The 13,621-nt window shown below is 36.1% G+C and overlaps 1 protein-coding gene across 3 annotated transcripts in view; it reads left to right on the top strand.

Moving 5' to 3' along the window:
- The window catches only part of NBN (nibrin), a 90,962-nt gene that overhangs the window by 71,578 nt on the left and 5,763 nt on the right, over positions 1–13,621 (top strand). For all 3 annotated transcript variants that reach the window (XM_036995409.2, XM_073229804.1, XM_073229802.1), the window contains 2 exons: positions 6,007–6,120; positions 13,260–13,309. In XM_036995409.2, coding sequence (XP_036851304.2) covers positions 6,007–6,120; positions 13,260–13,309 — 164 coding nt within the window. The remainder of the gene's footprint in view (positions 1–6,006; positions 6,121–13,259; positions 13,310–13,621) is intronic.

Below are 13,621 nucleotides of genomic sequence, written 5' to 3'. Positions count from 1 at the left end.
TATATCAGGGCCCTCTAGTCTGTTCCATTGGTCTGTGGGTCTGTTCTTGTGCCAGTACCAAATTGTATTAATTAATGTGGCTTTGTAATAGAGCTAGAAGTTGGGGAGCATAATTCCCCCTGCTTTATTCTTCCTTCTCAGAAGTGCTTTGGGTATTTGGGTATTTTGTGGTTCCATATGAATTTTAGGATGATTTTCTCTAGTTCATTGAAGAATACTGTTGGTATTTTGATAGTAATTGCATTGAACCTGTAGATTGCTTTAGGCAGGATGGCCATTTTGACAATATTAATTCTTCCTATCCATGAGCACGGGATGTTTTACCATTTATTGGTATCTTCTTTAATTTCTCTCACGAGTGTCTTGTAGTTTTCAGAGTATAGGTCTTTCACTTCCTTGGTTAGGTTTATTCCTAGGTATTTTTTTATTTTTGATGCAGTGGTGAATGGAATTATTTTCCTGATTCCTCTCTCTGCTAGTTCATTGTTAGTGTATAGGAATGCCAATTTCTGTTTATTAATTTTGTATCCTGCAACTTTGCTGAATTCAGGTATTAGATCTAGTAGTTTTGGAGTGGATTCTTTAGGGTTTTTTATGTGCGATATCATGTCATCTGCATAACTTCTTCCTTACCAGTCTGGATGCCTTTTATTTCTTTGTGTTGTCTGATTGCTGTGGCTAGGACCTCCAGTACAACGTTGAATAGAAGTGGGGAAAGTGGGCATGCTTGTCTTGTTCCCGATCGTAAAGGAAAAGCTTTCAGCTTCTCACTGTTCAGTATAATGTTGGCTGTGGGTTTGTCATATATGGCCTTTATTATGTTGATGTACTTGCTCTCTATACCAATTTTGTTGAGATTTTTTATCAGTAATGGATGTTGACTTTTGTCGAATGCTTTTTCCGCATCTATGGAGATGATCATGTGGTTTTTGTCTTTCTTTTGTTGATGTGGTGGGTGATGTTGATGGATTTTCAAATGTTGTATCATCCTCGCATCCCTGGGATGAATCCCACTTGGTCATGGTGTATGATCCTTTTCATGTATTTTTGAATTCGGTTTGCTAATATTTTGTTGAGTATTTTTGCATCTATGTTCAGTGGGGATATTGATCTGTAATTTTTTTTGTCATGTCTCTGATTGGTTTTGGTATTAGAGTGATGCTGGCCTCATAGAATGAGTTTGGAATTACTCCCTGCTCTTCTATTTTTTGGAAAACTTTAAGAACAGGTATTAGGTCTTCACTAATTGCTTGATGAAATTCAGCGGTGAAACCATCTTGGTCAGGAGTTTTGTTCTTAGGTATGTTTTTTGATTACCAGTTCAATTTCGTTGCTGGTAATTGGTCTGTTCAGATTTTCTGTTTCTTCCTTGGTCAGCCTTGAAAGGTTGTATTTTTCTAAAAAGTTGTCCTTTTCTTCTAGGTTATCTAGATTGTTAGCATATAATTTTTCATAGTATTCTCTCATAATTCTTTGTATTTCTGTGGTGTCCGTAGTGATTTTTGCTTTCCCATTTCTGATTCTGTTTATGTGTGTAGACTCTCTTTTTTTTCTTGATAAGTCTGGCTAGGGGTTTATCTATTTTGTTTATTTCTTTGAAGACCCAACTCTTACTTTCACTGAATCTTTCTACTGTTTTATTCTTCTCGATTTTATTTATTTCTGCTCTAATCTTTATTATGTCCCTCCTTCTCCTGACTTTGTTCCTCATTTGTTCTTCTTTTTCTAGTTTCATTAATTGTGAGTTTAGACTGCTTACATGGGATTGTTCCTCTTTCCTGAGGTAGGCCTGTATTGCAATATACTTTCCTCTTAGCACGGCCTTGGCTGCATCCCACAGATTTTGCGGTGTTGAATTATTGTTGTCATTTGTCTCCATATATTGCTTGATCCCTGTTTTTATTTGGTCATTGGTCCATTGGTTATTTAGGAGCATGTTGTGAAACCTCCATGTGTTTGTGGGATTTTTCATTTTCTTTGCATTATTTATTTCTAGTTTCATATCTTTGTGGTCTGAGAAACTGCTTGGTACAATTTCAATCTTTCTGAATTTACTGAGTCTCTTTTTGTGGCCTAGTATATGATCTATTCTTGAAAACGTTCCATGTGCACTTGAGAAGAGTGTGTATTCGGCTACTTTTGGGTGTAGAGTTCTGTAGATGTCTGTGAGGTCCATCTATTCTAATGTGTTGTTCAGTGCCTCTGTCTCCTTACTTATTTTCTGTCTCTTTGATCTGTCCTTCAAAGTGATTGGAGTACTGAAGTCTCCTAGAATGAATGCATTGCATTCTATTTCCCTTTTTAATTCATTAGTGTTTGTTTCACATATGGAGGTGCTCCTGTGTTTGGAGCTTAAATATTTATAATGGTTATATCTTCTTGTTGCTTTGACCCCTTTATCATTATGTAATGTCCTTCTTTGTCTCTTGTGTTTCTTTGTTTTGTCTTTGTTTTGTTTTGAAGTCTATTTTGTCTGATACAAGTACTGCAACTTCTGCTTTTTTCTCCATTAGTTGCATGAAATATCTTTTTCCATCCCTTCACTTTTAGTCTACGTAGGTCCTTGGATTTAAAGTGAGTATCTTGTAGGCAGCATATAGATGGGTCTTGTTTTTTTATCCATTCAGTGACCCTATGTCTTTTGATTGGTGCATTCAATCCATTTACATTTACGGTAATTATCGATAGGTATGTATTTACTGCCGTTGCATACTTTAGATTCGTGGTTACCGAAGGTTCAAGGTGAAGTTTCATGCTATGTAAGAGTCTAACTTATCTCACTTAATATGTTATTACAAACACAATCGAAAGGTTCTTTTCTTATCCTCCTACTTTTTCTTCCTTCTCCATTCTTTATATATTAGGTATGATATTCTGTACTCTTTGTCTATCCCTGGATTGACTTTGGGGACAGTTAAATTAATTTTGCATTTGCTTAGTAATTAGCTGTTCTACTTTCTTTACTGTGGTTTTATTACCTCTGGTGACAGCTATTTAACCTTAGGAACACTTCTGTCTATAGCAGTCCCCCCAGAATAGACTGTAGAGATGGTTTGTGGGAGGTAAATTCTCTCAGCTTTTGCTTATCTGGAAATTGTTTAATCCCTCCTTCAAATGTAAATGATAATCTCCCCAGATAAAGTAATCTTGGTTTCAGGCCCTTCTGCTTCATTGCATTAAATACATCATGCCACTCCTTTCTGGCCTGTAAGGTTTCTGCTGAGAAGTCTGATGTTAGCCTGATGGGCTTTCCTTTGTATGTGATGTTATTTCTCTCTCTGGCTGCTTTTAATAATCTGTCCTTATCCTTGATCTTTGCCATTTTAATTACTATATGTCTTGGGGTTGTCTTCCTTGGGTCCCTTCTTGTTGGGAGATCTGTGTATCTCTGTGGCCTAAGAGACTATCTCCTTCCCCAGATTGGGGAAGTTTTCAGCAATTACCTCCTCAAAGACACTTTCTATCCCTTTCTTTCTCCTTCTTCTGGTACCCCTATAATGTGAATATTGTTCCATTTGGATTGGTCACACAGTTCTCTCAATATTCTTTCATTCTTAGAGATCCTTTTTTCTCTTTGTGCCTCACCTTCTTTGTATTCTTCCTCTGTAGTTTCTATTTCACTTATCGTCTCCTCCACCATATCCAATCTGCTTTTAATTTCCTCCATTTTGCTCTTCAACGATTGGATCTTCTACCGGAATTCATTCCTGAGTTCTTGAATATCTTTCCGTACCTCCATCAGTATGTTAATGATTTTTATTTTGAACACCCTTCCAGGAAGAGTCATGAAGTCCATGTCATCTTTCTCATGAGTTATATTAATTTTACTCTGAACCAGGTTCCTTTGGCATTTCATATTTGTATATGGCGCCCTCTGGTGTCCAGAAGTTCTACTCTCTGAAGCTGTTCAGCCCCTGAAGCAATGACGAGGGGTCACAGGGGAGTGGTATTGGTGCCTGGCGGGGGGAAAGAGCTGTTTCCTGCTTCCCAACTGCTATGACTGTCTCCACTGCGTGAACCAGTGGGCCGAGCACACAGGCATAGGCCTCTGCCTTTCCTTTGCAGTTGCTGTAGACAGATCTTCCCTCTGGCTGACCTAACGCCAGGGTAGAGTTTGCCAGTTTGCGAGCCAGGTGGGGCTGACCAGGAGAAAGGCTCAGTACGCTGCGTATCACAGAGGGGGTCCTTGGAGCTGTGTAGCCAGCCAGGAAGCTGGAGCACCTGTAAAACCTGAAAGCTCCCAACCTGCTGGGTATAGTACACCCGGACAATTTTGTCTACCTGTTCTTTCTCCTGAGCAGTAAGCTCTGTGAAATCCTTGCCTCTTTAGCAGTCCTCCTGCTAAGGACTTCCTTGTTAGGAAGTCTCTCAGACTTCCTGCCCTTCCTTTGTCCCAGTGCAGCTGGATATGAATCCCTGCTTTCCATAAGTGGCTGGAATCTCACTCTCTCAAGGAATTCTGCCTGTCCTAGCATTTCAATGCCCCCAATCTCGAGAGTGTCATGAAATCACCGTGAAATGTAGGTTTGTGCTCCCAGAGCAGATCTCCAGAGTTACGTACTCAGCAATCCCAGGCCTCCATTCCCTCCCCGCTCCATTTCTCTTCCTCCAGCTGGTGAGCTCGGGTGGGGGAAGAGCTTGGGTCCCACCGGTGTCCACCTTTGGCATGTTACCCTACTCCGTGAGGTCTGCTCTTTTCTCCAGGTGTATGCAGTCTGGCGCAGTCCTCCTTCCTGGTGCTCTGTCGGGATTAGTTTTATTAATTATATTTTCATATTATATGCAGTTTTAGGAATAAGCCTCCTCACCTCTCACACTGCCATCTTTCTACCAATTCAATTTCATTGCTTGTAATTGGTCTGTTTATATTTTCTGTTCCTGCGTCAGTCTTAGAAGGTTGTATTTTTGTATAAAGTCCATTTCTTTTAGGTTATCCAGTTTGTTATCATAACAGTTTTTCATAGTATTCTCTAATAATTGTTTGTGTTTCCGTGGCATCCCTAATTATTTTTCCTTTCTTGTTTCTGTTTCTGTTCATGTGTGTACACTCATACACTTTTTTTCTTGATTAATCTGGCCAGGTGTTTATCTAGTTTGTTTATTTTGTCCAAGAACCTGCTCCTTGTTTCATTGATTCTTTCTAGTGTTTTATTCTTCTCCATTTTCTTTATTTTTGCTCTGATCTTTATTATGTCCCTCCTTCTACTGATTTTGGGCCTCATTTGTTCCTCTTTTTCTAGTTTCATTAATTGTGAGTTTAGATTGTTCATTTGGGATTGTTCTTCTTTCTTGAGGTAAGCCTGTATTGCTGCATCCCACATGTTTTGGGGTGTTGAGTTGTTGTTTTCTTTTGTATCCATATATTAGTTGATCTTTGTTTTAATTTGGTCATTGATCCATTGATTTTTTAGGAGCATGTTAAGTCTCCATGTGTTTGTTGGCCTTTTTTTTCTTTGCATAATTTATTTCTAGTTTCATACCTTTGTGTTCTGAGAAGGTGGTTGGAACAATTTCAGTCTCTTTTTAATTTACTGAGCTCTTTTTGTGGCCTGGTATGTCAGTGCCTCTGTCTCCTTACTTATTTTCTGTCTGGTTGATTTGTCTTTTGGAGTGAGTGGTATGTTGAAGTCTCCAAACTTTGAGATTTTTAGAAAATATAATACATTAATTCATAATCTGTTCTCACCTTCACTTGCTTTAATGGCTAGATGATGAGCTAAGGCCATTTTTTAAGAAAAGCTCCAAATTAAAAATCTAACTTCTCAGTACTTAAATTCTGGATATATTTAAATTCTGGGTATAGTAGAAGCCAACAATCAGAGCTCAAACAGATGGGTCTGAATAGTTACTGCTCTCTTTCTATTTATGAGATATGAATATCTTTAGCACTTACACATGATTTACAGTCTTTGCTTTTTTAAAACTTTTGTTGTTGCTGAATTGTAGGAGTTCTTTATATATAGTTCTTTGATTTCATAATACATTTAACCTTAATACCTTTAACAGGTCACATTTCCTGGAGCAGGAAAACTTCCACACATCATTGGAGGATCAGATCTAATAGCCCATCATACTCGGAAGAAGAGTGAATTAGAAGAGTGGTTAAAGCTGGAAATGGAGGTGAGTAGGAAGTGAGGCCCAGTAACTTGTTTGATTTGCCTTTTGGTCCCTTGTGCCTTTCTTCGAGCAAATTCTTCTTAAAACCAACCTTAAGCTAAGTTATGTAAGGTCAGTCATTCAGAAAAATTCCTGAGTTTCAGAGCATTAAGATTAATTTGAACCTTTCCATAACACTTCTTTAAGGGACTTCTAGATTTATTAATTTAAAAAATAAGACCTAAACAAATTAGTTTTACATTCTAACATAAAGGAGAATAAAGAGATTTAATACAGAGAAATTTTAAAGAAAACTGAAGGATAACAATTAAAAACATATTCATACATTCATATGGAGGATATTACAAATATAACAATTATATAGTATATGAATAGCTTTCTAAATCTGGGAATTAGCTTTCAACAGTTCTGAGAATTTTAGAGTCTTTATTTTCTTGAATATTTTTTTCCTGTTTTCACTAATACATTTTTATTCTGTTTAATTCTATACCAACTTCCATAGCATTTTCCATTCCCACAAACAATGCACAAGGGTTCCAATATTTCCACATCTTCTTCAACTCTTATTTACTGTTTTTTTGTTACTGGGTAATGGGTATGAGAAAGTATCTTACGTTTTCGATTTGCATTTCCTTAATGGTTATGATGTTGAACGTCTTCTTATATACATGTTAGCCAATGTATATCTTCTTTGAGGAAATGCCTATTCACCTCTTGTGTCCATTTTTAGTCAGATTGTTTATTTGTTGTTGAACTGTAAGAGTTCTTTATATATTCTGGATATTAGCCCCTTATCATATATGTGATTTGCAAATATTGTCTTCCATTCTCTGGGTTGACTTTTCACTCTGTTGATTGTGTACTTTGATGCATAGAAGTTTTAAATTTTGCTGCAGTGCAGTTTTTTTCTTTTGTTACCTGTGCTTTTGTTGTCATAGCCAAGAAATCATCACCAAATCCAGTATCAGGAAGCTTTCCCCCTATGTTTTCTTCTAAGAGTTTTATATTTTTAACTCTTAATTTTTTATCTTTGATCCATTTGAGTTAGTTTTTACATGTGGTGTAAGGTAGAGTCTTGCTTTTATGCTTTTATACTTCGGTTTAATGATGCATGAACATACTATCTTGAAGGTCAGGAGAGGGCTTTAAAACACACAGCTTTAACAAATATCAGCATTTTGCACATTTTCTTTCCTAGTTTTTTTCTTTCTGGAGTATTCTAAGACAAATCCCATTTTACAATTTCCTTCATATTTTTATGTCTAATGTAAACATGAATTTCTGATCAAATATGTATTATGTCAGAGTATGCTTTTCTATGTACTTTATAGTAGGATACTTGTATAATCTATTCATATTGTCTTAAACCCTAGAACTAGCACCAGCAGCATAATTTTGATATTTGAAATTGCTTTAGAGCTTTTTAATTTTGCATACTTTATGGCATTTCTTTGATCGTGTCTACAACTAATATGCTGCCTAAGCCTCAGGAACCTAAACCTCAGTTATAGCATTGGTCTTTTAGGAAAATATGAACTACTTTACAGCTCTCCATGTTAGACTGTGGTTTCTAGGAACTCATTATTTACATGTATTAGCTACCTATATTTATAAACTGCTAAATGGAGAACTCACAGGAAGGATTACAAAAATACGCATCCCTCTCTCTCTCTCTCTTTTTAACTTTCTCCTTTGGTGTTTTGAGTCCTAATGGGTATTATATAACATACTATCCACCTGATCCATAATTCTTTGAACCCCTTCTTTTCAACTGGAGAATTTAATGAAATTCAGTATAGTGAGGAACGTTTTGCTCTACAGAATGTACTGTGTGGAAGTTAAGAATTCTGAAACACATAACTATTGGATTGAGAGATAATCAGAGGTTTCATCCAAGGTTACAAGTTTTCCTCTTAGTCTTTGCCTGATTATTCAGTGTTGCTGCAACCCAGAAGGTAGGCTCCAGATAGGTAATCTCAGCAAGCTGTTTAAAGTAGGCCTGTTAGGTAATAGGACTATAGAGATAATATCTTTTTCCCAAACTCCTTTTTGATATAAATTGAATCTCACTTCCTTTGTTGTGTATCTTAATTTTTTTTTCTCTGTTTCGTCTTTGTTTCTCTGGATTGTATTTTTGGTAATTTCTTCAGATTGCCTTCTAGTTTACTACTTCTCCCTTCAGCTCCATCTGGTTAGTATTCCATTCATCCATTGAGTTTTCAATCAACCTGTTGTATTTTTTTCATTTCTAAAAGTCTTGTCTCATTCATTTCTAAACCTTCTTGTTCCCTATTGATATTTTTAAGCTCCACTTTTGTATTCTTTGCCTAATAATACCAATACCTAAAGTGTTTGTCAGGTTTTTGTTTGTTTGCAGTTCTCTTCATGGTGCCTTGTTTCAAGTGTGTAATTTGTGATATTTGAATGTGAGCAGTTTATTTTCCTTAGAACTTAATCAGTGGGAATTCCTTGAGACTTAAGTTCAGGTCTATTTCCTGGTACATCTGCATCTGCCAGTCTTGTTCTACTAACATGAGACAACTTTAATCTCTGCTTGTGATTTTTTTTGGACCTCCCAAGTAGTTAACATGTATTTGGACCAGAACTTTGAGAGAAAACCAGCTTGTCATAGTCTTTAAGAAATCAAAAATCTTGAGTTTTTATTTCCTTCACCCTGTACCAGTGTCAAGACAAGCAAGTTTCTTTGCTCTCTCCTTTTGTGTTACAGGGTTTATTACTCTTTCACGCTTTAGTGCTGGAATCTTTAATTAGATTCCCCATCTTGGATTTTCTTTTATATCACTCATCTCCCACCAAGACATCAGATCAGAGTCGAGGTTTTTTATGGTTTGTGGATTCCCACAGGGCAGGGTAAAAGCTGACTGTGGTGCTTGGTAACCTTTCAAGGTTTGTATTTTCCATTATTGTGGGTTTAAAGTAGCTTTCAGAAATTTGTTTTTGAAAATACTTTTTTAATCAAAAAATTGTTAGAAAGTAACTCAGTAAAGTAGGATGGTTAAGAATAAGGTTGTGTGCCATATTATTACTCAATATTTGCTATAAAAAAATGGAAATGGCATCCTTTATTTTTTAAAAGAATAATTGGCTTTATTATTTTACAATTTGCATCCCAAAAAGTTGTGGTAATGCACAAAAGAATGAAGAAGTTGAAATCCTAGAGCTGAGAAATTACCCATTTAGACTTTAAGTGAATAATATTCCAGATATCTTTTTATTGAGGAGTGAGTGGCAGGGACAGAGTAAAGGAAGGGTGGTAGAAGAAAGTAAAACTGAAAGCATTGCTGAATTTGTGCAAAGGTTTCTTCCCTCCAAGATATTTTATTTCCTGAGATTCCTCTAAGACTAAGGAGGGAAAATACCAGATTAGAATCAGTATTTAGTTCAAACTACATATTTTGATTTTAGATACCATTTTTGGCTCACTTCTGTGAAGAGTAAAGAAATTATTTGTACTTTCTACATCTGCCCTTCCTCACCTTCTGACAGTCCTTTAGTCCTTCAGTTTTGGATGACTTGCATGCCTATAATATTCCTTCATAGGTTTGAAAGTCAGTAACAATCAGAATAGATTTCAATGTTGATCATTCTCCATTTGTTTTTCCTGGAATACAGTGTGCTGCTTTGATTTGCTGATACAGTTCTTTTTTATTTCAAGGAACTTTCCTATTACGTCTTTAAAAACACTTTAATATTTGCTGGGCTCTCTCCCATCCATTTATTAGACACAGCCATCCATTTATTAGGTCACTTTGTGTTCCACATCCATTTCTTTTGCATTCATTATGTTTTTTTAGAAAAGCTCTTTAACTGTGTCAAAAATTCAGACTTCAGTTGTTGTCTGTTTTTCCCTCATCAACAATATGACCTTGGATGATATACTTTAGCTGCTATTTCCTCCTGTGCAGAATGAGAACAATAATAGTACCTTTATTTCACCAGCTTTTTATGAAGATGAAATAAAGCACTGCTTATAAACCATTTATAACAGTGGAAACAATCAGTATTAGCTACTTGTAATTCATTTAATTCTGAAATGGTGTTATTAACAGTTCTCAGGTTGTTTACTTAGCATTTGTTCCCTTTTCATTTCATTGAGGTTTTTTTAATCACCTATCTTTTTGTTCTTATTTTATTGCTTTCATGTTCTTATTTATTTTTTTATTTTAGGGTTATTATTTCATGAAGACTAGGTTCTTTATATGTCTTTGCAGCCTCTTTTTTTCTCCTCCGGTATGTGGAATAGCTTTGCCATTTTCATTCATCTTGCTGCTGTTTAAAGTAAAATACCCTGTCTGGCTATTCTGTTTGCTGTGAAGCATTGTGTGCCATGCTTCACAAACCTAGTTTATGAGGCAAAAATCGAATGTAGTCAAAATGACTTTTACCCCCTTTAGCTTGCTCATAAAGTACAGAATTATCCTGGGACCTCCATACTGTCAGTATGACATGCTCAGTCAAAGGCCCACTGTGTGTCTGTGAGTTTCTATTGCCTGAAGACTCTCAGTCAAGGAACGTAAAGGCTCAGCTGGAGCTATGTGCAGCACTTCCCTGGGATTGGAATTAAATATGTACCAGGCAGTATATCCTATCCCAGACAAGAATAACCTGGCACCTTTGGTTGTTTGCCTAATGGGTCGGGGTCACATAGAGCCTGTGACTTTGGTCATGTCAGTCACTCACCCACCTCCCTGTGCCATTAGTTCTTTCCCAACAGTCCACTAGCAGTTGGTTTTCTCTTTCCTGCTCAGGATACGTTTTCCCAAAGTTGGAGTATTACTAAGAATTCTCAGGTGTGGTCTGGTCAGTTCTGTAGCACTTTTTAATGGGTTGGGGCAGTGTTAGGAGTCATTTGTGTCAGTCTTTTGGTTCTTTGCATGGCCACCTTTTTGCAGTCTGTGACATGGGGTTATGCTCTTCTCCTTCATGAATGATGGATGTTGGGTTTTGTCTGTTCTTGGTGGGGAGATGTTGAGACATTAACAGGGCAGCTGCTGACTTTTTTCTTTGTTTATTTCATTAGAATTAGAGAGAGAGCACCTGTGTTCTAGATTTATCTGACCAAATTCTCTTTTTGCTAGTAATTTTAAGTGTTCTAAGTAGGATTTATACTCTAAGGTAACAGATTAACTTTCCTTCTCCATGGCTACAGCTTCTTTTATATGTTAATGTGCTCCTATCTTACCATCTCATTTCCCTGGGTTTGCCTCAGCTATTCTTCTGTATTCCCTGCCTTTTGTTCTTTCAGCCCTTTTTTTCTCTGCTTCTATTGCAGGCCAGTCTTAGTTTTCATAGTCACTGAGTTTGTCCCTGACGATTCCTTGAATTTTGAATAAATATTTTCCTTCTGTGCATTAAACATCATAATTCTTTGAACTCTGTCCAATCTGGTTTGAATTGTGAAAGAAGTTGAGATGTAGTTCTCCCAAGCCCTTGAAAAATGCCAGTAGTATGAAGATGTATATTTCTTAATACTATTTCACTTAATGTTTTTACTAAGATACATAAAATAAAGCTAATTGTTTCTCACTGATTTTTTTTTTACTATTGCTTTTAAATTAGCATCCCCTTCCAGGAAGTCTGTAAGAATATGTAGGATGATGATAAAAGCAGGTTTTTTTGACAACTGCTTTATGAAAATAATGCATCTTCCCACTTATGTTCTGCTGTATCTATTAGAAAATGTGAAAAGGTATAATTTTGTTTTGTCATTTCACTGTATGAACAGAAAATCATTTTAGAAGTTTGAGTCCCTGCAAGTTGTTCTTCTAGGCCCCTTCCAAAGACCCAGAAGCAGTACAACAGCCTGCTTAAGAGCTGTGGCTCTTAGGTAGACCTGGACAAATTCCAGTTCTTCAATATGACAGCTTTTGAACTTCTGTAAACTTCTTAACCTCAATCTCTATTCCCTTACTGTTTAAAATTGGCATAATAGTGTTGTAGTAATAATGAAATTATATGAAGATTAAATTGGATTTTTTGGAGTTTTAAGGTCATATCTGGAAATATACAAATGTAGTTCTTAACAGTATCTCCATTCAAGAAACTTATAAACTTTTAGTCAGGATATGATATAAATTATAACAGAAGGTAGAAATTGATACGCATCTGAAAATTGTATAGCTGAAGTTTTGTGGGAGTTCTTCATAGCAGATCTTACTGTTAAATGAAAAGGATCAGAAAACCCTTGTTAAAGAGGTGAAGAACATGTTCCCTGGCACATTGTAGACACTAAATAATTATAGAATGAATGCATCTTGAAAGATGTTCAGGTATGGAAAGAGGGGAAAAAGGAGGTAATTTTCTGAGAAACATGAATAAAAGCAGATAGGGTCACAGGATATTTATTAGGTTTTTTTTGTTTGTCTTTATTTTTTCTTTTTTAACAGTTCACTTTACACTGGAGTGTACAGGGTTCATGAAGAGGAGGGTAATTAAAAAGTTGAAGGAGCCAGATAATGAAGAGATGTTTCCATTTTAAGGGTCAGACTCAAGAGCTTCTGTTTTCTTTGGTAGAAAGAAGCTGCTGAAATGTTTTGAATGGCACTTGATAGGATCAAAGCTGGATTTTAGGCAGATGTACCAGCACAAGCTTTTCCATTTCTAATTCTCAAAGACGCTTTAGGAGTTTGACAAATTTGTGTTTAAAATTACTTTATGGGTATGGTAGTTCAGCAGCAGCTTCTGAGCCCTCAGTTGGGAACTTGAGGAAAAGAGCCACATTACCTGTAGAGATGACCTGGTTGAAGGTGGGGTAAATAGTGCCTTCTCAGTCCCTTCATCAGTCATATGACTTCAGTACACTGGAATTTCATTTAGAGAAAGTGTTTTACTGGGTAAGTGTTTAAAAAATCAGTAAGCTAGCTGTATGTATGTTGATTGCCTTCCAGAGAGCTGGAGAAAATTGTTTAATTAGAGGACTTCTGTAATAATCTTGGCATGAAATGAAAATGGAGAGATTCTGTTGAATGGGAAAGATGTTTTGGTGACAAGAATTCATAGACCTAATGACCCCCTGGATGTAGAAATCTCAGTGATGACTATGACCACCTATAATAACAATAGCATTTCATTAACTATATATCAATCATTGAACAAATGTTTGAAATTGTTAATTTTGACAGGTGCAAAATCAACATGCAAAAGAAGAATCTCTTGCTGATGATCTCTTTAGGTAAAGTTTAATTTCAGCTTTCTTACTAATCTTTGAGATGTATATAAATTTCATTTCTATTCATAGAGATTAAATATTTCTTCTGTCTTTAGAAATAGACACTTAGTCCCTTCACATAAAGAATGTTTTATTTTTAATGTATGTATTTCTTTTTATTACTTGAGCACTTCTAATTTGGGTTTATTGTATATAACTTTGAGATTTGGGGTTGATTCAGAAGTACTATATCAAGAAAATTTATATGCGGGCATTCCTGAGCTGGGTGAATTTGGCTGATAAATTTGTGAGATTTTAAGCACTTAGTGAATTCAT

Source organism: Manis javanica, chromosome 2, assembly GCF_040802235.1.
Source record: "Manis javanica isolate MJ-LG chromosome 2, MJ_LKY, whole genome shotgun sequence".
NCBI classification, from domain to species: domain Eukaryota; kingdom Metazoa; phylum Chordata; class Mammalia; order Pholidota; family Manidae; genus Manis; species Manis javanica.
Note: the sequence above shows the minus strand (reverse complement) of the source record. Positions and strands in the feature narration are given on the sequence as shown.